This window comes from Medicago truncatula, chromosome 4 (assembly GCF_003473485.1).
Source record: "Medicago truncatula cultivar Jemalong A17 chromosome 4, MtrunA17r5.0-ANR, whole genome shotgun sequence".
Lineage (NCBI taxonomy): Eukaryota > Viridiplantae > Streptophyta > Magnoliopsida > Fabales > Fabaceae > Medicago > Medicago truncatula.
In genome coordinates, this window is record NC_053045.1 from 10234000 (window position 1) to 10259025 (window position 25026).

At 32.5% G+C, this 25026-nt stretch overlaps 2 protein-coding genes across 3 annotated transcripts; both read left to right on the top strand.

Annotated features, from left to right (window-relative positions):
• Nucleotides 1–9529: 9529 nt before the first annotated feature.
• On the top strand, nucleotides 9530–11018 carry LOC11419972 (protein transport protein Sec61 subunit beta). Its single transcript, XM_003605237.4, has 2 exons — nucleotides 9530–9663; nucleotides 10523–11018. Exon 2 carries the CDS (start codon nucleotides 10526–10528, stop codon nucleotides 10766–10768), a length of 243 nt encoding a protein of 80 aa, XP_003605285.1. The 5' UTR covers nucleotides 9530–9663; nucleotides 10523–10525; the 3' UTR covers nucleotides 10769–11018.
• Nucleotides 11019–11159: 141 nt separating this feature from the next.
• LOC11424397 (leucine-rich repeat receptor-like protein kinase PXC2) lies at nucleotides 11160–16844 on the top strand. Of its 2 annotated transcripts, XM_039833374.1 has the most exons (5): nucleotides 11160–11296; nucleotides 11450–12764; nucleotides 13137–13396; nucleotides 13503–14785; nucleotides 15350–16844. In XM_039833374.1, the coding sequence occupies exons 4-5, from the start codon at nucleotides 13617–13619 to the stop codon at nucleotides 16779–16781; spliced, it is 2601 nt and encodes an 866-aa protein (XP_039689308.1). In that variant the 5' UTR covers nucleotides 11160–11296; nucleotides 11450–12764; nucleotides 13137–13396; nucleotides 13503–13616; the 3' UTR covers nucleotides 16782–16844. The 2 variants fall into 2 exon arrangements, with proteins under 2 accessions (XP_039689308.1, XP_039689309.1); XM_039833375.1 differs by having other exon boundaries at nucleotides 11160–12764; nucleotides 13137–13221.
• Nucleotides 16845–25026: the final 8182 nt, after the last annotated feature.

Here is a 25026-nt window from a genome sequence, read left to right on the forward strand (position 1 = left end):
TTTTGTATTGTTTATTGACGATTTTTCTCGTTTTACATGGATATATTTTCTGAAAAATCGCTCTGAATTACCACAAATTTATATTTCTTTTGCTCGTATGGTTAAAACACAATTTTCTTGTGCTATTAAGATTCTACGCACAGACAATGCGATGGAATATCGTGATTCTTCCTTGCTTCAGTTTCTCAGTCAACAAGGCACGACGGTTCAACGCTCATGTCCTCACACCTCCCAACAAAATGGTCGAGCTGAACGAAAACATCGTCACATCCTTGACTCAGTTCGTGCCCTTCTCCTCTCAGCCTCGTGTCCAGAAAAGTTTTGGGGGGAAGCAACTCTTAATGTTGTCTATACAATTAATTTACTTCCCACCATAAATCTTCAAAACTTATCTCCTTTTGAAAAACTGTTTGGTAAGTCTCCTGAATATTCCATTCTTAAACCTTTTGGATATGCTTGTTTTGTTCTCTTGCAGCCTCATGAGCGCACAAAATTACAACCGCGCGCTCGCTTGTGTTGCTTTCTTGGTTATGACATGGAACACAAAGGATATCGTTGTTGGGATCCAATCTCCAACAGATTACGCATCTCACGTCATGTTACTTTTTAGGAAAACACCATGTTCTCCTCTCTTTCTACATTTCATCATTCTCTTAGCACTGAATCATTTTATTTCACTAATCCCTCAGTTGAGTTGTTTCCAAGTTCTAATGAGGATAACTCTGATGGGCTCAATATTCGTCCACCCTCACCTGCTCCTACTGAACCTGTTTCGGATGTTGATATTGTACCTGCAACTCGTCATTCCACCCGAGTAAGTAATCCACCCACTCATCTTAATGATTACCATTGTTATTCTGCTATTAAAATTCTTCATGAGCCTTCTTCTTATCGAGAAGCGAGTACTGACCCCATTTGGCAGCAAGCTATGGCTGAAGAAATTCAAGCTTTAGAAAAGACACATACTTGGGACATAGTTGATCTTCCTCCAGACAAGATTCCTATTGGATGCAAATGGATCTACAAAATTAAAACTCGTTCTGATGGAAGTGTAGAGCGTTATAAAGCTCGCCTATTAGCCAAAGGGTACACTCAAGAGTATGGGATAGACTACGAAGAGACATTTGCTCCGGTAGCTCGAATAACATCTGTTCGTAGTCTCTTGGCCATTGCTGCAGTTCGTCAATGGAAGCTTTTTCAGATGGATGTCAAAAATGCCTTCCTTCACGGTGATTTAACAGAGGAAGTATATATGCACCCTCCTCTAGGTTATCACTCTCCTCATAAGGTCTGTAAGCTTCAGAAAGCCTTATATGGTTTGAAACAAGCTCCTAGAGCCTGGTTTGCCAAGTTCAATTCTACTCTAACACAATTTGGTTTTCTCTCTAGTCCACATGATTCTGCTTTATTCACTCGAAGAAGTGATAGTGGTATTGTAATTCTGCTTCTTTATGTAGATGATATGATCATAACTGAAGATGACAAGTCTGGAATGAAAGACCTTGGCTATCTTAGTTATTTTTTTGGGCTTGAAGTTTCCCAAGACTCAGAAGGCTATTATCTCTCCCAGGCCAAGTATGCCTCTGACTTGCTTTCTCATGCAGGCATCACAGACTGCAAGACTGAATTGACACCATTGGAAGTAAACTGCAAACTCACACCACTTGACGACACTCCTCTTGAAGATGTCACCATGTATCGACAACTTGTTGGTAGTCTTGTTTACCTGACTGTTACTCACCCTGATATTCCATATGTTGTCCATAAAGTCAGTCAATTTATGGCCGCTCCTCGGTCATCTCATTTCTCTGCAGTTCTTCGTATTATCTGCTATGTTAAAGGTACTCTTTTTCATGGTTTACGCTTCTCTGCTAATTCATCCTTGGTCCTATCTGCATACTCTGATGCGGATTGGGCAGGTGACCCAACAGATCGTCGCTCAACAACAGGGTATTGTTTCTTCTTAGGAAGTTCTCTTCTTTCCTGGCGTAGCAAAAAGCAAACAGTTGTTGCTCGTTCAAGCACAGAATCTAAATATCGTGCTCTTGTTGATGCTACTTCTGAGTTACTTTGGTTACGATGGTTGTTAAACGATATGGGTGTTACACAATCTTCTGCCACTTTACTTCATTGTGATAATAGAAGTGCAATCCAGATTTCCCATAATGATGTTTTTCATGAGCGCACAAAACACATTGAAATTGATTGTCACCTTGTACGCCATCATGTTACTAATGGCACCATACAATTGATTTTCATTCCTTCTGAAGAACAACCTGCTGATATCTTCACCAAAACACATCATCTGGCACGCTTCAAAGATTTATCAAGCAAACTCCATTTGGCATCCACAGTACCAACTAGAGTTTGAGGGAGGGTGTTAAGAGAAATTATAGGGATACCTTTTGATGATAGATTAATTATAGGAGATTTCAGAATTACCATGGCTTTATTATAGGAGATTTCTGTTTTATGGTAGCTTTATTATAGGAGATTTACATTGCCAAATTAGCTATTGCTGAGATGTATATATCCCCATATTGTATTCTTGTAAAGTCAAGCAAAACAGAAGCACTGTCTATTTGACAGTATTTTCCAATTCCACTATCTGTTAACAATGATCTTTCTCCCTACGATTTCATGATTCATAATATGTTATCGGAGGGATACACGAGAGATGAAGAGTATGCCTACCCTTGTGATTTTGAAAACGGTGAAGCAGATAAACTTGATAATGATGAAGTTCTCAACACTTCTCCAATTTTAAAATCTTCCGCTTCGCAAAATCTAATTGTTTTCTGCAGCTTCGAAGATCCAATCATACTGGTTTCTAGTACTTCAATTGCACCTGAATCTGATGGAATCTCCATCAAGATTGAGGAGATATCTTATATCCTCGGAAATTCTTGTTGCAACGACGCTGATTTCTGAACTCAAGAAAGAAATGAGAGAATCAATCAAGTGGTCAAGCCTCCACTTCTATGATCAAGTGTAAACACGAAGACAAAGTTGGTCAATTCTCGCAAGATAAGCACATCAAGAAAGGTGAAAAGCTTTTTGATTCGCTAATGTGTTCGTCAAAAATAGCATTTCTTATAGTGTTCGAAGATCTGAAATCATTCAAATTCAAAGTAACTATCATATCAAAAGCATGCGAGAGAAGTTTGAAGGTTGGTTATGACATATATAGTTTCATCTAAGAGGCCATCAAAGATATTGAATGCAAGAAGAAACTTGCAAAATAAGTTCTTAGGTAGTTAGGAAGACATGTGTCATGCATGTAAATTAAGTTAGATTTTTTTTTTTTACTATAAATAGAAGATTTATTCTCCAAGTTAACGAGTTCATTTTCATTCTGTAAATTTTCCTATTAGATTACACATTCGTCCAAATATGATAAAACATTTTACTAATTATTGATCAAACTATGTATATGTAACTCATTCTCATTCACGGTAATACCATTTTCTTTCATTTTTGTTATTTTCTGCATTTCTTACACTCAATTTCCTTGCTCTTGTATTTTTACAACATTTATCCTTTCTCACGTGTTTCTTGCAGTGCAAAAATAGACTTGAGACAATAAACCTATAAACAATCCACTTAAGTTGGCCTGATGGTATTGATTTGGGATATGAAAATGTGTTTCTCCTCAAGATCTCTGGTTCAATTATTTATTAGTGTCAATTTGGATGGGCTAATTTAACTTCTTAAAAACAAACCTATTAACTTAAAACCCTTAATGATCTAACTAATCTAGTGCTCAACCAAAAGGTAACGTGTAACAAAGATTATTCTACCAAAGAGTGACAATTTAATTGTAGATAAAACTTATTAATCTCCCCAACTTATCAAACTCAAAAAAAGCAAGATCAAACCTCAAACCTTTGTTGCTAGGTTTAAGAGTGATAAAAGCATGGATAAATATTTCACGGGTGCCAATCAAATAGAAAGGACGAAGTAAAAAACATTTTTTTTTTGGGTAGTGAAAGTAAAAAACATTTAACCCAAATTCTTCATTGCCTAGTTGATTTAATATATTTTTCTTAAAGAAAAAAAAATATATAAAGTACATAATTTTGTACCGAGAATAAAATATTACAGGAATATTATCAGAATAATTGATGGGTGTTTGATTTCATTGTCTCCTGCAATATCTATGTACGTATATATAAAGTACATAATTTGCTACCGACATAAACAATTGATGAAATAACCTTCTATCTCTCGTATTTCTTTTAATAATTTTCTATCTTTCTTTTTTAACATTTTTATCACATGATCCATAATACTTCTTTCTTTGACAAAAAAAAATACTTATGAGTTATTGCTTCTAATAAAGTATTTTTTTGGTTTGAGTGAATTTTTTTTGGTTCTTTATAATTGAGTTGTTGCTTCTAATAAAGTATTCAATCAAAACAACGATTTTTCGATCAAAACTTACAACAAAGCAAATCGAGATTCGAACTTTGACTCAAAAAATACTTATGTATAATAATTACCTCCTATTGAGGGAATCCATAGTCCCATATGTCCTAGCTCAACTAGTAAAAATGCTAAAATTCTTAGGCCGGACGTCATAATCGATGTTTGAACCTAGATACCTCCAGTTTGCGTGTGAGTTTATGATAGTTTTGCCATCTCGTCAATCTACAACAAGAAAAAGAGAGGGAATCCATAAAATAAAAATAAAAAACCAACAAAATTGAGAGGCATGAATCAAACGGGGTTCACCACTCACTACTAGAAAAAGAAAAATTAGCGAGGGAAATTAGTGACGGAAAAAATGAAATTCCTCACAAATTCCTTGGTCGCAAAATTTAGTGACGGAATTAGAGAGGAATTTTACGTTTTCCCTCACTAATTTTTGTTTTTTTAGTAGTGACTCATATATATTTTCAGGATATTTGTTTGTGGTTATAAGATCAACCAATATTAAAACAAAATAGACGTGCTTGCATGTCAATAAGTTAGGGCTAAGGGGACATAATCTGGCAACAATAGCAAATAAATCTTTAGGCTTGGACTTACCTTAATATTGGATTTTCACTAACAAGGAAGCAGGTTTGTAAGGCAATCATGTCACAACAAAATTGACTATTATTGTAGGAATGCACAAAATTTAAAAGAAAATTACTACTATTATTTTCTACTTTTTTTTTTTTGTAAGAAAAGGACAATTTTTTCTGAACTTCGAATCTATTGTCTACTACACTTGTTATCACAAACCAACCAAAAAATAATCTCATTTAAACTTTACCACTTATAAACAATTTTACTTCTCCATCTTTTAGATTTTTTTATTTCACTTTTTCATAAATAAGTTAAAGTCTTACTAAGAAATAAACAAAGCATTAGAAACTTCAAAACTTTAATTTTCTAAAATAAACAAATTTCAGCTTTCCTTTTTTAACAAAATTTAATTTCGGTTTTTTAGTATAAGTATTTTTTTGGGTACAGGTTTTTTTGTCAAGTTGTGTAATGGTTAAAAATTCATCCCTCAAAGTGAATAAAGATGAAACCTGTGGTTCAAACTTCTAGCACCTGCATACTTCAACGTCCATGTCAATTGAGATCCACTAATGAATACTTGATACAAGATTTTTAGTATAAGTTATTCAGAATAAAAAAAAAAAATCACATTCCGAAAATCTAAAATTTTAGTTTTTCAATACTTTCGAAAAACTTAATTCAATTTTCGAAAAATCTGAAAAGTTGAATTTTTTTTTAGAGAAAACACGACCTTGATCAAAAGCTTGATTTGAATTGTTGAAACGTTTTGTTTTCTTTTTCAGAAAACTCAACTTTCAGTTTTTGTAAACATTTTTTTTGTTATGAAAAACTTATGTATTCTGAAAAACTAAATTTAAATTTTCTAAATTTTAAAAATTTTGGAGAAATAAAAATAGGGAATTTTTTAAAAAAACTGTGTTGGTGGAAGGGTTTATTTTGGATATATAAAAACCTTTGAGCTGACGCATAATTTTATGTAGGATCAAAACACCCTAAGTTGCTCAAGACAAGTACGATACATCTTTAGAAGATATCCTCCGATAAATTTAAGGAGGCCTCAAAGAAACAAGAGTGACTTAAATTGTAATACCCATCATCAAAAATATCTTCCAATAAATTTGAGGAGGCCTCAAAAAAACACGAGTAACCTAAACTGCAACAACCAATATGAAAAGTCTAAGACATTCAAACTTTTGAAGACCTCTAAAATAGAAGAGTCCATCCAAAGATCTCTTACAAGAAGAGAGTCCATTTATTTTGCATTCATGACATTGGGCTTAGCCTCCTTAAAAAAAACATTTTCTATTTAGGTTGAGTTCCTACACTCTTTGTTATTTGAAAGAAGAATGTTGTTCATACTTCACTTAATGCTAGGAAATATTGGTAATTTCCCAATATAACTTCATCGGCAGTTAACAGTCAATGGATTTTAACCGACGACAGTTAACTACCGATGGGCATTTTCGTCTTTTTCTGATGTGTTTCAGCATTGTTAGAACTGTGAACATCAATTTTCTATTTGAAATTTGTTATTTAAGACTCCCATTTTGGTCATAGGCCCTGTCAGAGGTGATCACCTCGTGGCGGATCATGGTGTAGTACATAATCATACATCATGCACCATCTCAGGAAGTATTGTGTCTCGGGGCTGACATGTAGACATTGCTATACCTCTTGCATCATTTCAGGAATTACCTCGTTCCTACATCAAGAACTAGTCAAGCATCAACATGCTCCACCTCCGTAAGCATCGCCAAACTATAATATAATTCATGAGATGTTACTACTAACAGAGAGCTCATTCAGATTGGATAGTCTCCCATGCATATCTCATAATAAGTTATCCTAAACATATCGGATTACATCCATAACGAACAAAATCAAATTTTAGTAGCATATATGGTAACAACAAGGAGCGTATCATCAGAACCTATCAATATAAATAGGGGTCTCGCCCCCATATATGATAAACTCAATCATTTTACACCAATTTGCAAACTGGTAGCACATTGCCTTACTTTGACATCAAAGTGACCTTTGTAGGCGCACCCCACCCTACTTATACCTTTTTCTAAAGAAAATTATTTACTTTTAACAAACTAAAATTTGAATTTGTTAAAATAGAAATAAGTTTCGACAAAGTCAAAACTTGAGGTTTACTAGAATTTCAGCAAACTCAAACTTTGAACTTGTCGAAACATAATTTCAAAAGAATAAAAAAAAATTAATTTATGTTTGAAAAAAAAAAAAGATAATGGTGGTATGGAGGTTAATGCAAAATAACATGAATTAAATGAGATAATTTATGTTTGAAAAAAGAAAAGAAAATGGTGGTATGGAGGTTAAAAGGTTGAAGGAGTTTAACTTAGCCTTTTTGGGTAAATGATGTTGGAGGATGCTGGAGGAGAGGGATAATTTATGATATCGGGTTTTAGGTGCTCGGTATGGGGAGGAAGGTGGATGGTTGTGTGTTGGGGGAGGAAGGGGTTCCGTGTGCTGGTAGAATGTGAATAAGGTTAGAGAAGGTGTCAGTTTGGTTGATCAGAATTGGTTGTTAGACAATATTGTTCGGAAGGTGGGGGATGAGTTTTCTACTTTGTTTTGAAGGGATCTTTGGCTAAATGGATCTTCATATGATTTTAGATATAGAAGGTTATATTAGGTAGCGAAAAACAAGTTGGTGACAGAAGCAAATATGGTTTTTTTGTTAGGTTAGGGTGTGCATGATGAGGCGTGGAAGTGGTTGTTTGCGTGGGAGGAAGAGTTGTTGGGGAATGTGTAGATCTTCAGTTGTTTTGTAGGATGAGGTGGATGATCACTGGTTTTGGAAATTACATTCATCTCAACGTTACACGGTTGGTAGTGCTTATGCTAACTTGACTGAAGGGGAAGACAATGTCATTCTGACAAATACTCATGTTTTGTGCTTAAAACAAGTTCCCCTAAAAATTAATATTTTTGCTTGGCGATTATATTTTAACCGCATCCCAACAAAAGATAATTTGGATTTGCGTCATATTATAGATATAAATGATCAAGATTGTTCAATATGTTGTGGCTCCATCAAAGATAGGGACCATTTGGTCGTCAAATGTGACTTTTATGGTAGAATTTGGCCTCTTGATATATCATGGTTAGATTTCTCCACGACGACTCAGATTATTACATGATCATTTGGTGCAATTTGGTGGGCTAGGGGCCATTCAAAAAGTGTTCGGTTGGCTTTTAACATTATTTGACTTTTCGGTGGTTTGGACAATTTGAAACGAGAGAAATAGACATTTTTCGGTGGCTTTTAGCATTACTTTCTTTATGTCAAAAAGTTAAGCTTAAGTCATTCAGATGGTTGAAATCGAGATTTGTTACTTTCAATTTTAATTAACTTTTTCTGGAGGCTTAACCCCATTTCTTATTTAATTGACATAAATTAGATTGTTTACTCATCTGTTTGTTTTTTTGAACTCGGTTGTGATGTAACTTTGATTGGTTAATAAGTTCTTTTCGGTAGAACTTGTGCTCGAAGATCTTATTACTTTTGGTTATAATATATTTCATTTTAACCTTTTAAAAAAAATGCAAAATAACTAAGAGCATCTCCAATTAAGGGCTTACATCCAAATCGATCCAAAATAAAACCGTAAATCAATCCAAAAAAAAAAAAAATTTGAAAAATCGCATAATTTTTTTTTGAGGGAACTCACATAAAATTGAAATATATTGAATGTGGTTTTGTAACAACAGCTCAGATGGGATCAAATTTGGAACAATCAAACATAACTGCATACGTAAATATTAATACTTATTTATTTTACAATCAGTATAATATATTGCATTAATTTATTATATATTGCTTTTTGATTTTTTTTAATAATACTTATTAATTGAATTTAATCTAGTTTTACTATTTCATATCTTATAAACCTAATCGATTATTTTAATTTCTAATTGTTAATTTTTTTTTATATTACATGTTATATTTTACATCATATTAATTTTGATAGATTGCTTTTCATAAAATTGTAATTGGATATCTGAAAAATTGATCAAAACTAAACCACATATAATTGAATTGTATCAATTCTTTTTAGAAGTCATCCAACCCGAACCATAAGTATCTCAAATTTTAGATTGGATGACTATTTACCTTATAATTGATCCAAACTGCATCACGGACACCCAACTTCCAATGACAATCCTTAAAAATTGCTAAGTTAAAAAGTTTGTCCATATTGACAAGTTCAACCTCATCGAAAATTAACTGCCGCTGGATTTTAACTGACGACAGATAACTATCGATAAAATTTAGGGTTAAACTTGTGATTTCATAGTGTTTCTTAACTTTGTGTGAAGTGAGAAAAGCAATTTTCATTTTTTTTCCTTAGAAAGCCCAAATAATTTGAAGCCCAATCTACAAAAATCCAACTTTCCTCACAGATTCCCGTTGATCAATAACATGCACATCATATACACGTGGCAGCCTCGTATTCGCTGTGTTTACGTGTACTAACATCAAAAATACAAGTCAAATTTCGTTTCTTATTTAAAATCTTGTATAAAAATGTTATAACGAAGTAAACGATTATACGCATTAGTTTTAAAACTTCATTCACCAACTCCTACGAATCTCTGCAATCAGAATTTCTCATTCAGGTTCGTTATTTCAATTATCTGATTTTGTTTAATCTCATTAATAATTTTGATTTGTTTATGTATTTCGAATTCCATGCAATTAAGAATTTTAGATCTTCAATTTTGCTTGTAATTATCTAATTTTTAATCGGATTGAAGTTTATGATATTTTTATGAACTTAATAATACTCCTCGGATTAGGTGTGTCACTGAGTCAGATACTTATGAACGCGACTCCGCCTACATATATGATTACATTGTATTATGTTATTTTATGTCTGGTGTCCGTGTCTGAATCTGCCAAAAACACTTGATATGAATTGTTTGTGGCTTATGTGATTGTGTCAACTTTTTCATTTGAATTACATTGTATTTTACTGTTTTCAAATTGTTATGAGAAGCTTAAATTGTTTATCTGTTGAATGATTTGGATTTTGACAAGGTATTGCATTTGCATGTGTGTGTGTGTGTTGAAGTCATTTTGAATGCAATTCTCAGGAATACTAGAAATTCTTGTGGATAAGATATATTATTGAGAATCATGGTCAAATATGTAGTTTTTTTTTAATGGCTGTCGAATATGTCTTTAAAATTGTCGGTTGGATAGACATATGGTATATGATTGAACAATAGTTGTCATTTGATCTTGTGGCCGACCTTACTTACTGGGATAAGACTTGATTGTTGTTGTTGTTGTATAAATCTTGATCTTATTATTGTTTACGAGTATCCTTTAAACAATTCTCGAATCATTTACAATCAGTTGTGTATAAATGTATGTAAGTATATAATGATTTTGTTAAATGAGAAACTTTTGTAAATTGGAAGTTAATTTGAATTAGGTCTTGTGGTATTAAAAGTGTATGAATTTTCATTTCAGAAAATGGCTTTAGGTGGAGGAGCTCCCCAAAGAGGAAGTGCTGCAGCTACTGCAAGCATGAGGAGAAGGAAAACAGCAGGTGGTGGCGCCTCTGGAGGAGCAGCCGGAACTATGCTTCAATTTTACACCGACGATGCCCCTGGACTCAAAATCTCACCTAATGTTGTTCTTGTAATGAGCATTGGCTTCATAGCTTTTGTTGCCGTCCTTCATGTCGTGGGAAAGCTGTACTTGAGGGAGGCTTAAGGGATGCAAGGCAAGAAGTTGGGTTCATTTTTTGAACTTTTTAGTATACATTGACTCTGTTAATGAACTTAGATTTCTGTTGCTAGATTCACCAATCCCTTTGATATTGTTTTTGTTCTTTTGGCACAATCTGTTATTACTTTTAAGTTTAACAAGGGATTTATATTAGCTTTGTTTATCGATTGCTCGTGGAAGTAAAAGTGGTATAAGATGAAACATTTCTGTTACACCTTCTGCTCTTGTTGAAACATTTCTGTTGGTTTCTGTCGAAAGTTAAAAACAGAAATCTTTGCCGTTGTTAACCGTGTATGACAACCTGATATGCTGTTATACTTTATGCCCAGGAGATTCATGCACACTACATGGAAATCATGAGACAAATTTACTGCCAATGCGAATAAAATGTGTTAACACTTATCCTAATGTAGTTTGAAATAAGAGGGGTGCAGCTTTTAACATTGCGCTCGCTACTGAAAACCCCTCCATATTTTATGAAGTTCACTTCTAGATCGGACAAGTTGTTCGGCAGTATGCATCTAACCGTGCAAAACTTGATGTTTGTTTTGGATGCTTACTTTTGAACTGGTGATGGGGTGGGGAAAGTAGCCTTTAAGAGACAGGCATGGGTGTCTTTGCTGCCTTTTTCTGTCATCGATTTCACATTTCATTCATATATGACAGGTCAAATTCGTTACTGGGGGCATAGTACAAATTCTTAAACCGAATTTAAAGTACATTTTAATTCACTGCAACACTAGGACATAGGTTAAACATAAACAAAAACACTAGCATACCAAGACAAAACTATACGAGTATAGCAGGCAGATATAACTCTCATTACTTGATACTTCACTGTAAGTTTCAAACTCATTAATAATACAAATGTTCTATTTGCACAATATGTGATTATTCCAGCTAATACGAGTACGACCATGAGGCAGTATAGCCGAACTCGGAAGCAATATCAACAGTTAAGAGTTAGCCGAACTCGGAAGCAATATCAACAGTTAAGAGTCACACCCTCAAGGTAGATCCTCAGTTTGACTAGCTACCAAGTGTAGTCTAAAAATCCACCGGGGCAACGAAGTGTGAAGCGATCAGATTTTTATAGAAAGTTTACTTTAGGATAACATATTTTGTTTATAAATGTATTTTTTAGACGGAAGTGATGTTGAAGGAAGTGAAAATTGATCCCTAATATTGGGATTGAGTCACATAGTTGAATTATTGGGCAATACATAACAGTTTAGGATTTACACTCTAATGCTTGATGAAAGTTTGGTTCCCAGTATACCACTGCTGCACTTTCAACATTATAGAGTTCCTTCCTATTGCTAAGCCCAAAATAAGCATCACAGTAGAGAAAGAAAGATGAGATAAAAAGAAAGAGGGTGATGATGATAAACAAATAAGAGACAAATGGTAAGTTTATGTCTACACAGAATAAAATTATTTATTTATTTATCAGTTTAAGCATTGAGATGAAAAAATAAAGACATATGGGTACTAGTATCACCTTTATTTATACTACCATAAAATTTTCCAAATTTGATTATGGTTCTATTGATATTTATTTTGATTGACAATCTTAAATTGTTATAATTTTGAGGACAAAAAAATAAACAATGATATATTCTTTGTTTAATATACATAGAAGAAAGAGTTTGAATATCATCATCACACTGAAAAACTGTCTAAAAGAAAAAGATTGGTTCAACACTACTCCATATGCCACCTCATGCACATCATAGCATTTCCCATCATAGGCCATAACCAAAGCATAAATGTAAAAAGCTTCAATCATCACCCCCACACTCACTCTCTCTCTCTCTCTCTCTCTCTCCACCTTTAAATTCCTCACTTTACTCTCTTTGTCACAACCAGAAGAAGAAGAAAACAAATAGGTTGAAGAACTTCAAGTACAAGAGTTATGGAACCATATCACTAGCCTAAAAACTCAGGCCACAGACAATACTACTATTTGGATTCATATGATGTAAGCTTTCATTTTGTTACACATTTTCTTATATAATTCTATTACATCTTCCATCATAAATCACATTCACAAACTTATTATTCAATATACTTCTAACTTCTAATACATTGTCTCATCTAAACTTATAATTGCAAAACTTCAGATTCTCTTTGTGAGTGCAATGAATTTCATTCTTGCTTTGAAATTCTGAACTTTATAAAGTTAAAAGTGAGTTTAATCAAGTTGGTTCACTTTGTTTACTTTCTTTATCCTCACATGGTTGTTGCCTGTCTAATCTATTCCTTTGTTTGGTTTTTACTACACTTTTTGGTCATATATTATCCATTAAGATTAATTTGTTAATTCTAATCCCATTTTGTGTCCTTTCTGCAGCCACTATTCCTAAACTAGTACTACATCACATAGTTTTCAATCTCAACCATTGATAAAGATCGTTTGAAACTAATTTTGTTATTTGGTAATCTTCGATCTCAAGATTAACAGTCAATATTGTTTATCGCATATAAATGTGAGTTTTTTCTACGCAATGTCAACGTAGTTAAGACTACGTTAACCACACTTCGACTAATCCTCCACAATATTAAAGATCACAACGCAAGTGTGGCGCAACTGCAAGCATTATTGAAAACATGGTAGTACCGCCTTTTTGTCTCCTCCCCCACCTCCCTCATTATCTTTTCTTGCACTTAAAACTTTCTCATATTTGTATCTAACAAAAGTTTGTTGTTGATGTTGTAGTTTGGTTTATTGGACCCACCAAACATTTTCTATCAAGTCCAAGAAAATGGAAATAGCAATGTTCATGAAAACCTCTTCTAAACACTTTCCTAAATTCTATCCATCAATCTAACAATGCAAGATCAATTCATCATCCTATCTTTGTTTCTTGTTCTTTTTGGTCCACTCCAAGTGATCTCACAAAACCAACCTTTCAATGAAGATATGCTAGGGTTGATTGTGTTCAAAGCAGGTCTAGAAGATCCGAAAAACAAACTTTCTTCTTGGAATGAAGATGATTATAGTCCTTGCAATTGGGAAGGTGTTAAATGTGATCCTTCAACAAATAGGGTATCTTCTCTTGTTCTTGATGGATTCTCTCTTTCAGGACATATTGGTAAAAGCCTTATGAGATTACAGTTCCTTCAAATTCTTTCACTTTCTCGGAACAACTTCACGGGGAGAATAAACCATGATCTTCTTATTACACTTTGGAATCTAAAAGTTGTTGATTTGAGTGAAAACAATCTCGTTGGAACAATTCCGGATGAACTTTTTAAACAATGTTGGTCTCTTAGAGTTTTATCGTTCGCGAAAAACAATCTCACGGGTACGATTCCTGACTCTTTGAGTTCATGCTACTCGTTAGCAAGTTTGAACTTTTCTTCTAATCAACTGAAAGGTGAATTACATTATGGAATGTGGTTTCTGAAGGAACTTCAATCGCTTGATCTCTCGAATAACTTTCTTGAAGGAGAGATTCCGGAAGGAATTCAAAATCTATATGATTTGAGAGAGTTAAGGCTAGGGAGGAATTTTTTCATTGGTAAGATTCCCGAGAGCATAGGAAACTGTTTGCTTTTGAAGTTGATTGATTTCAGTGATAATCTTCTTACTGATGTAATTCCAGAGTCGATACAAAGACTCGCCTCATGCACATTACTAAGTTTGCAAGGGAATTATTTCAATGGGAGCATTCCACATTGGATTGGTGAATTGAACAATTTAGAGATATTGAAACTTTCTTCTAATAGATTTTATGGTCAAATTCCATTTGGCATTGGTGGTCTTAGAAGTTTGCAAGTTTTGAATTTTTCTGCAAACAATATTTCGGGTTCTATTCCAGTGAGTATAAGAGAGCTTAAATCTTTGTATACTCTTGATCTAAGTGATAACAAGCTTAATGGAAGCATTCCTTATGAAATAGAAGGAGCAATTTCACTTAGTGAGTTGAGGCTACAAAGGAATTTCTTAGGTGGAAGAATTCCAGTCCAAATTGGAAAATGTTCAGAACTAACATCTTTGTAAGTTCTTCTTCATAGTTTACATCATTCATGCCCTATTATATGTAACTTAGGCACTTTCATATTTCATAAATGCTTATGTATAAGCTATTTCGATAATAAAAGATAAAATAAAGTCAAATTGTTCTCATATATAAGTTATAATATAAGCTGCTTTCATAAGCTATCCTGGAAAGCTTTTGAAAAAACGCTGAAAACAACTTATGGACATATCATAAGCTGTTTTTATATGCTCTTCCATACAGTCTTACAAGTGCTTGTCTCAGTAGACTACAGAACTTACGGAAAAAATCTGTTTTCATAAACTCTCACACAGTCTCATAGGTGATTATGCCAGTAGAATCGAGAGCTTATTGAAAAATACTGAAAACATTTTGTGGATATGTTATAAGCTATTTCAATAAGCTCTTCAAGACAGTCTTGCAAGTGTTTATGCATGTAGATAAGCTCAAATAAGTCTATAATTTCATTATTAATGTGAAAATTTAAATCTTTAGTTTATGAATCTATCACTGTTTTTAACTTATTCATTTTTTTGTTTGCAAATTTCATGGAATGGAACAGGAATCTTGCACACAACAAGCTTATTGGTTCAATCCCTACATCAATTGCAGACCTAACAAATCTTCAATATGCAGATTTATCATATAATAAACTCTCTGGAACATTACCTAAAAACCTCACAAATCTTACACATCTTTTCTCATTCAATGTTTCCTATAACAATCTTAAAGGTGAATTACCAATTGGTGGATTCTTCAACACAATCACTCCTTCATTTGTTCATGGAAATCCTTTATTATGTGGTTCTCTTGTTAATCACTCGTGCGATCAATCTTATCATCCAAAACCTATTGTTTTAAACCCTAATTCAAATTACAACAATTCAAGATCTTCCTTAAAAAACCATCATCATAAGATAATGCTAAGTGTTTCGGTCTTTATTGCTATCGGTGCAGCTATTTCTATTGTTGTCGGTATTGTTGCTGTTACTATTTTAAATATTCATGTTAGGTCTTCAATTTCACATTCTGGTGGTGAGGAATTTAGTTTTTCGCCTGAAAAAGATCCGAAATGCGGACAACTTGTGATGTTTAATGGTGATATTATTGAGTTTGCCGATGAGGCAAATGATCTTCTTAAAGAAGGTAATGAAATCGGTCGCGGTGGATTTGGAATTGTATATTGTGTTGTCCTTCGCGATCGGAAGTTTGTTGCAATTAAGAAGCTTATAGGTTCAAGTTTGACAAAGTCACAAGAAGATTTTGAGAGTGAGGTTCAAAAGCTTGGAAAAATTAGGCATCAAAATGTTGTGGCACTTGAAGGGTATTATTGGAATCCATCTTTTCAGCTTATTATCTATGAGCACTTTTCTAGAGGAAGTTTGCATAAGCTTCTACATGATGATCAAAGCAAAATTGTGTTTTCTTGGAGAGCAAGATTCAAGGTTATTTTAGGAATTGCAAAAGGGTTGGCCTATTTACATGAAATGGACATAATCCATTATAATATGAAATCTACTAATGTTTTCATTGATGTTTGTGATGAACCTAAAATAGGAGATTTTGGTTTGGTGAATCTTTTACCAATGCTAGACCATTGTGTTTTGAGCAGCAAAATTCAAAGTGCACTCGGATACACGGCTCCTGAATTCGCTTGCCGCACGGTTAACATAACCGAAAAATGCGACATATATGGTTTTGGAATATTGGTTCTTGAAATTGTGAGTGGAAAAAGACCTGTGGAATATATGGAGGATGATGTTATTGTTCTATGTGACATGGTGAGGAGTGAATTGGGGGATGGAAAAGTCGAGCAATGCATTGATGAGAAGCTCATTGGTAAATTTTCGCTCGAGGAAGTGACTCCTGTGATAAAATTGGGACTGGTTTGTGCATCACAAGTACCGTCGAATCGTCCCGATATGGCGGAGGTTGTTAACATATTAGAGATGATTCAATGCTCTTCAGAAGGACAACAAGAGGAATTAAAATGAATTTTGAAGTATAGAGATTGAATGTAACACACCATATATTTCAATAGTTGGTGAAGAAAAATACAGTTTGTTTGCTTTGAAGTTTTATATATACATGCAATGAATTAGTGTTTAGAAAATTTTGTTGTTTAAGTTTTTATGACATGAAATTTTCACCATAATTTTGTTCATTTCAAATTGTAATATAGGATTTTTCTTTACTAATTTGGAATCTAACATATTGGTGTTTTCGTCGGATTTGGATTCTTTGTGGCTGAAAATCCACATTTGCATTTAAAGATCTCAGCCGTTAGATAAATATCAGATGGTTTATATTCTAACTTTATCATATTGTAGTAAATACATAGAACATGAACCGTTCGATCTTCATCTAGTGAACAAGATCTAATGCTGCAGAAACTGCAAGATTTGTAAGAGATTATTAAACAGACTTTAGAAGTTAAATTAGACTTTTTTTTCTTGTTTAATATGGATTATTTAATAGATATTACAAATAACTTTATGAACAATTCATTATGATCATTATGTGCAATGCACTAAGGAATTATTTGGTTTTGTACAGTGACTTGAATACCATGCTAAAAAGTAAAGTTAGTAAAAAAGCACTTAGCTTGCTTTATTGATACTCCAAGCTTTTTTTTTTTTGACAAAATTAATACTCCAAGCTAAAACTATTACTTTTTCATATAAAAAAAAAAAACCTCCCTTTAAAAACATAGTAATTCAATATTCAAGCATGATTATAAAGTAATAATTAAAAGTATTAAGCTTGGTTATAAAGTAATAATTAAAAGTATATGCACACACACACACTGAATTTTTGTACTAAATATTGTTTTGTAAACCAATTTTGCACTAACAAACATCTAATGAAATAAGTTCTTCCAAACATTTACAAAGGTATTAATGTCATAAGATAATATTGAATATTTTTTTGTGATGCTCCCTAAATTTTTTAGATACTCCCTCCTCCATTCAATATCTTTGGTACTTTACGGATTTTGTGCCTAGATTAAGAATTCAAAATGTATAGTTGAACAAAATGTGTTATTAAATTTATCATTAATTTTAATGTAAATTTTTATACAAATACTTTAGTACAAAAATCTCATAAAACTAAGTCATCTTAAAACAAGTAATTTAACTTAAGTGGTTAATGAGTTTCAATTAAAAAAAATTGTTCGAGTTCAAATCTTAATTGAAACAATTTTCGATCAAATTTTACTTATCTTTTAATCGAACTAGTGACCATCAAGGAAACCTTCACTAACCATAGGTTTAATAAAAAAAAAATGATCTAAGTATACTGATGGTACAGTTTCAAAATTGGAAAACAAAGGTAAATTATACCTTAAATATCTAAAAGATTGATGATTTTAAACAAAATAAAAATGCTTAAAACATTACAGTCTTAAAATGGAGGAAGTATGCTTCTTCGACATCATCAGTGCTCGAGTCACAAAGAGTCCTTAAAAGTACAAAACCATTAACAAACCTTTTTCAAATTGCAACATATCTATGGTGCACTAAAAGTATAATAATTAGATCTAATGCTTGATGTTGCTTATTGATTCAAATTCACGTTACCATAAGGATGAATACAAAAATAAATGATGTAAAAGGCACAAACGAATTATTAATATTGACAAAAAAAATGGATAACTCCCATTAACCTACTTAGAATTTCCCACATTATATAGCATATACTTGATGGATAAAATAAATTTTTAGATGTGCCCAATTTTGTTTGTGTCTAATATTGATAAAAAAAAAAAAAAAAAAAAAAAAATACTCTATCATTATAATGAAGATCGATGATGATAATAACTACTTTTTAGAAAAGAAAAGTAATAGTAGTTGGTGGAAGAATGAAAAAAAATAATATGAAGATTGATGAAGAAGTTTTAAGGTAATCAAATATGTGCAATAAAAGGGGCATTGATCCTACCCTAGCACTATACCCTTTTGGTTTACATGTGGAGACACAATGATACTCAAGTATTCAACTAAGCCACTCTTGCCCTACATGCTGATTTCATTATGTTTTAAATTGGACGTAATTTATCCTTTAAAAAAATAACATATTTATTTATTTTCAATTGCAACTTAGAACTTTTCAATAAATTCTTAGCTATCATGTGATGTTTCTTATGCATGTGGGACATAAGGAGGAAATCAAGAAAACAAAAACAAATACACATTGTTTATAACTATTTTGGTGTTGAGATGATTTTCTTTCAAATTAAATATTATTATTAATAGAATTTGATCTAGTAGTGTGATCATATTTTGTACTTTTTAGTTTTTAAACTTTCTCGATAGAATAATTATGAATTTTTTTAAGGTCAGACCAGCATGAGACTAGTCATATTAGGGGTGTACATGGTCGGATATTTTGACCTACAAAACCATATACATATATAAATCTCTTATATGGTTTTGGATTCATAACCATTACCATATTTTATTGTAAACCGGTTATGAATATGGTTATACATATATAACCGGTTATTTTTACAAAACTGGATTATAAATTGATATGGTTTGGTTTAAAAAAATATTCGGATTATTTTAATATCCGAATTAAATACCAATTATTTCTCTTTCAAAATTGATTTTTAAAACCAAATTTTAAACAAAAAATCCAAATTTAAAACAACTTATTCAAAAACGCTTATCTTATACAAAATAACTTATTACGATCTCTTTTTAAAAAACAGTTTATTCAAAACAACTTATTTATGCAAAACAGCCTATTAGGATCTCTTTTTAAAAAACAACTTATTCAAAACACCTTATTTATGCAAAACAACTTATTAAGATATCTTTTTTCAAAACAACTTGTTAAGAGTCCTACATCGGTTAGGAGTTGGCCTAACAATTTGTTTATAAGTGGGGCCAATCCTCACCTCACAAGTCGGTTTTGTGAGGTTGTGTTAGGCCCAACCACGATTTCTAATATGGTATCAGAGCCTCTTCACAATTCTTTGGGCCACCTGTTATCAGGTTTCCGTTATCGGGCCACCCGTCATTTATGTTCACGCTTCAGATGTGCAATCCTGAGCATGAGGGGGGGTGTTAAGAGTCCCGCATCGGTTAGGAGTTGGTCTAACAATTTGTTTATAAGTGGGGGCAATCCTCACCTCACAAGCCGGTTTTATGGGGTTGTGTTAGGCCCAACCACGATTTCTAATACAACTTATTCAAAACACCTTATTTATGCAAAACAACTTATTACAATCTCTTTTTACAAAACAACTTATTTTGCATAAAACAGCTTATTAAGATCTCTTTTTCAAAACAACTTATTTAAAACAACTTATTTATGTAAAATAGCTTATTTGAAACAGCTTTTATATATATATATATATATATAATCTGAACCCTTCCTATATATAATGTGAAGTCAGAAAACTTCCCTAATTTGTAACAATTAGGTTTTTTGAAAAATTTCTCTCTCGCCACGAAAATCCGAAACTCCTACATTGTGTGATTCTTGATGGTTTTTTTTTTTGTTGCCAAAAAACATCAAATTTTAAGTCTTTTCAAATACCAAACACAAGGTAAGGTATCATTCCTTTGATTTAGAGATGTTTGATTCGTAATTATATAATCTAAATTGCTTCGGTATATGTTGTCTTGTCGATTTTATGGGCTTTTGTTAAGTGTATATACGTGTATGATTTTGACATTTTCATATATGGACCACATATAGAACGACTTAGAAACAACAATACTACCATGACTACATCCGTTAGGCGAGAGCGGTTGCAGAAGAATACAAAGAAGGGAGAGTGGGCAAGGACAAGGGTAGGGGCAGAGGTAGGGGTCGTAGTGTTGGTGGATCTAAAACATCTCAGGTGAACGAACATCAGCCCTAGTAGCACCATGTGAAGGAGGAGAAGGTTGATTTGGAAAATACATAGTAAAAATCACATATTTTTTCAAAGTGACATCTTTCAAAAATGATGTTTTTGAAAAACTATTTGAAATAGCTTAATTTTTAGAGATTTTTTCAAAATTTTAGTATAAAAAAAAAATTATAACAAAATGATAAAATACTTAGAATTACATTTTAAGATAAAATATTCAAACATATTTTTCATTCGAAACTTTTCTTGAAAATTTCTTTGTTAAAAAAATTTTAGCAAAAAAATATTACACTATAAAAATCAATTTTAAAAAAAGATAAAACAAACAGGCTCAAAAACGAACCTATGCTTAGAGAGTACAAACCAATGAGTCAGCCCTAAATACACAAAAACCCAACCACAAGAATCAGAGGCAACTAAGACACAACAAAAACACAAAACATCAATTCTCCAACTACCTCCTAGCAGGTATGTATCTTAACCAAAAATTTTATATTATGCTATCAACTATTTTTGTTTCAATTATTTTCTATTTTATATTTTCGTTCAATTTCGATGCCATGATTCATTCATGCAAAAGGTTTTTTTTATATTTTGACACATAACTAAAAATTAGATTATCTTTATCTTTTCTTTATTATGTCCACTTTTTTACATTTTTCTACAAACCTTTTTCAAATTGTTACAATTTGAATATGTCGAACACAACTTTTTAAAATATACTTCATCAATCATCACTTCTCTAATTTCACTACAATTTTCAAAACTCTATCATCCTCACTCTCTCAGTGGATCTCAAAACATTTGGATGGACAAATTTTTTTTGGGGGTTATACACAGTAATATTTACCATCTAAAATTCATACATACAATTGCTAGTTGAAATAAAAAAAAAATTTGAGGTAAACTTTATAGACAATTTTTATTTATTTATTTTTTTAAAAAAAATCCTATTGTGCCAAGAAAAAATAGGAACCGTATTCTCAATTTATGAAGAACGTGTCATGGTGGTGGTCAAAATAATTTAAGTTTGAAGTATTCCAAGTAAAAAACCTATCGTTTTGCCAATCTTTTCTCAACAAACATTTTACTGTTAAATAAAAAAGAAAAAAAAAATTCCTATTCTATTATAAATTAAATTCAATGGCTGCAACTTTTTATTCATTCATTCACTCTAGAAACGATTTTCTTGATCCATCTTGATTGCTTTGCTGCTTCAAAATCAAGCTAGATTTCAACAAACGATTAGAAGGTAAAGTTACCAAATGTTCTTTTCTTCTCAATTCTTTCAAAATTGCCTATTAAATTAATATTTGAAGTGACTTGAATGTGTGTGTAAATTGTGGTCCATCTTGTTTAATAACCTTTATTTCATGATTATGTACCACCATAATAATTTATTATTCATTGATCATTCTAATTATGATATGTTTGTCATCCTAGATCTAACGTTTAGGCCTTGAAATGGTTATTATAAGGAAACATTTGAGATGTATTTTATTTCTAGTGAGATGTTTGATAATAAGCTTAGATTAGATTGGCTATATCTGATTCCTAGGTATGAATTTGGTTTTAATATTTTAGGTTAAGGTAGTTTTCATGGAATTCTTTGTTTGTTGTGTAAATTTTGGGAGAAAACTATACTGTGGAATTCAAACGTAGAAACTTAGTTCTGAAAATGACGCATTCAATGTCTTGAAGGTGTAAAATTTTATTTTTTCAATAGAAAATATATATGTTTTAATTCTTCTTTTAGATTCTTATTTTAATTTTTGTGCGGAGACACTTGATTCTATTAAATGTATATTGCTAAGATTTTAAATTACACCGCGACAACTACATTTTACATGTTAATTTTGGGTAAACCTGTTGTAAAGGAATCAAAGCCATAGACCATTTGCAACGAGTTCACCCAAAATTGATATGTGAAATGTTACCTTCGCCATATAATTTAGTATAAAGTCAATAGACACATTTAGTAGAATCAAGTATCTCCGCACCTGAAATAAAAAGGAATCAAAACTATTACTGTAAATAATCATGAAATAAGTTTTATCAAACAAAAGGGACTATGATTTGCGCACACATTCAATACAAGAGGGACTACAATTTACGCACACAACCTAAACAATTCAAATATTTAATAGGCAATTTTGAGAGAATAGTGAACAAAAGATTTCAAGGGTATCAACCAAACTATTTAGCAGCTTTTTCATTTGCCACATTCTTGTGACAACTTATGTATCCGATACCTTGCTTAGACAAAGAGTCCTAGTATTTTACAAATCAAATCTTCTAATCTAATCTAATATAAAAAAGAAACATTAACCCCTTTAAGCCTCTAATGCCACTTTGTGTTTTTGTGTATATATCATCATCAACAACAATTTGGAAAACAATAACCAATATGGATGAAATAGCAATGATTCGAAAGAGATTTGGAGATGAACAAAGCACTTTGTTAGACCAATTTGAGAGGCTATCTTTTGAGTCTCAACTCAACAAAGCCATGTTATCAAGAAGCTTATCAGAACCAAGATTTCTAAGGTCAGTGTCTCAATCAAGACTTGTTAATGCTGCTCCAACAATTCCCCTTGTGACTCAGGAGGTGAAGCAAGGACGACGTTGTCGCGGTTCCGGTTTTCGAAAGGTGTTTAAGAAATTGTTCAAACCATTTCTTGGTAGAAAAAATGGAGCAAGGAAAAGTGATGTAGAATTTCAGAATCCACTCTCTTTCAAGGCATTTAGTAGATCATTGAGGTTTTGAGTAATGTACAAGTTTTAGAGTTGTTCTTTTATTCATTTTTTTTTGTTTTGTCATTTTGTTTAGGATTAAACCTAGTTTAGTAGTATTTTTAAGCACAAAACAAACATTATTTATCGAAGCATTGAAGAATTATAGGCATTAAGTTTTCTATTTCCATCAATAATATGTTAAGTGTAATACTTTGAACTAATATGAAGAATTGTGGCAAAGTTGGTCATCTTAAAAATACAAAATGTTGATAGTGATCCCACTTTTTTAGAACTAATGATTTCTCGCGCGCTCTATGTAGTTTAGATTATATAATCCGAACGGTATAAACACCTCATAAGAATCTCTAAAACAAGTTAAAATATTTCAGATTTTAAAATTCGAATTCAGCTTTCTTTGGTTTTATATTTCTCTTTTGGGCTCTCCTTGGTCATTGGACTCAGATTTCTTGAGCTGGGCTATTGCTGGCCCTGTTATTCTGAGTATTGCTCATAACACCACACCTATAGAGGAATATCACCCAAGTTTCGTTCATTTAAGATAAAAAAAAATTATATTTAGCAAACTTTACTGAAATAGTCGTATACACTTTACTTACAATTTTAAGAACCCCAGGACTAACAAAAAAAGATATACAGTTCATAGTAAGAGTAACTTCAAAAATGATTTAAACTACTCTTAAAATGTATACCCTAATTTATTTATTTTAATCAAAATTTAATAATAATGAAATGTTTTTTTTTTTTAAGAAATCAAAATGAGATATATTAACAACGGCGGTGAATACACCGAAGTACAAGGTGTACTAAGGGCTCGAAAACAAAGAGTCATACACAGAGTTTACAATGAATAAGGTCGGTCGATACCCAAACAAAGTAAAGGGTTCGACCACCATCTTTGAGAACCATACACAAAAGAAATATTATGAGCTTTTAGCCACCAGAACGAATGTGATTTTTCTTTTTCTAAAAGCTGCACAACCGGTGTTTCAATGTTATTAAATAACTTGTTGTTGCGTTTGTTCCAAACCAGCCAAACACACCGCAACCAAACCAACTGAAGAAACGACCTACGCGCTCTTGAGTGACCTGTAGAATGAATAAATTGATAGAAATGGTCACGAATATTTTGAGGGTCAACTCCTGACACACCAATCCAAGTTCTTATAAGCTGCCATAAGGAGCTAAAAACCTCACAATGCATAAACAAATGGGATGCCGTCTCAGGAAAATCACACCTCGCTACACACGTGTTGGTCGCGTCCCAAAGAGAGCCCTCACCTTTGCAAGTTGATTTTGGTTGGTAACCTGTCCTTCAATAATCGCCAATCAACTATGGACACCTTTAAAGGAACCTGTTTGTGCCATACTAGATCATCTGTTGCGATTGGAATAGGAGAGACCGAAAATGTAAGAATTTGATATGCACCTTTCACTCTATAACCATCATGAGTATCCGGATCTCACTGCCACCTGTCAGAAACATTAGTCTGCACACAAACAGTATCAAGTAAAAGCCTACACTCTTCTACCATCTCCTCCTCCCACACCCACAATCGTCTCCGCCAACTCTAGGCCTCACCACCTTCCTCCAAACCAAGAGAAAACATATCCGCCAT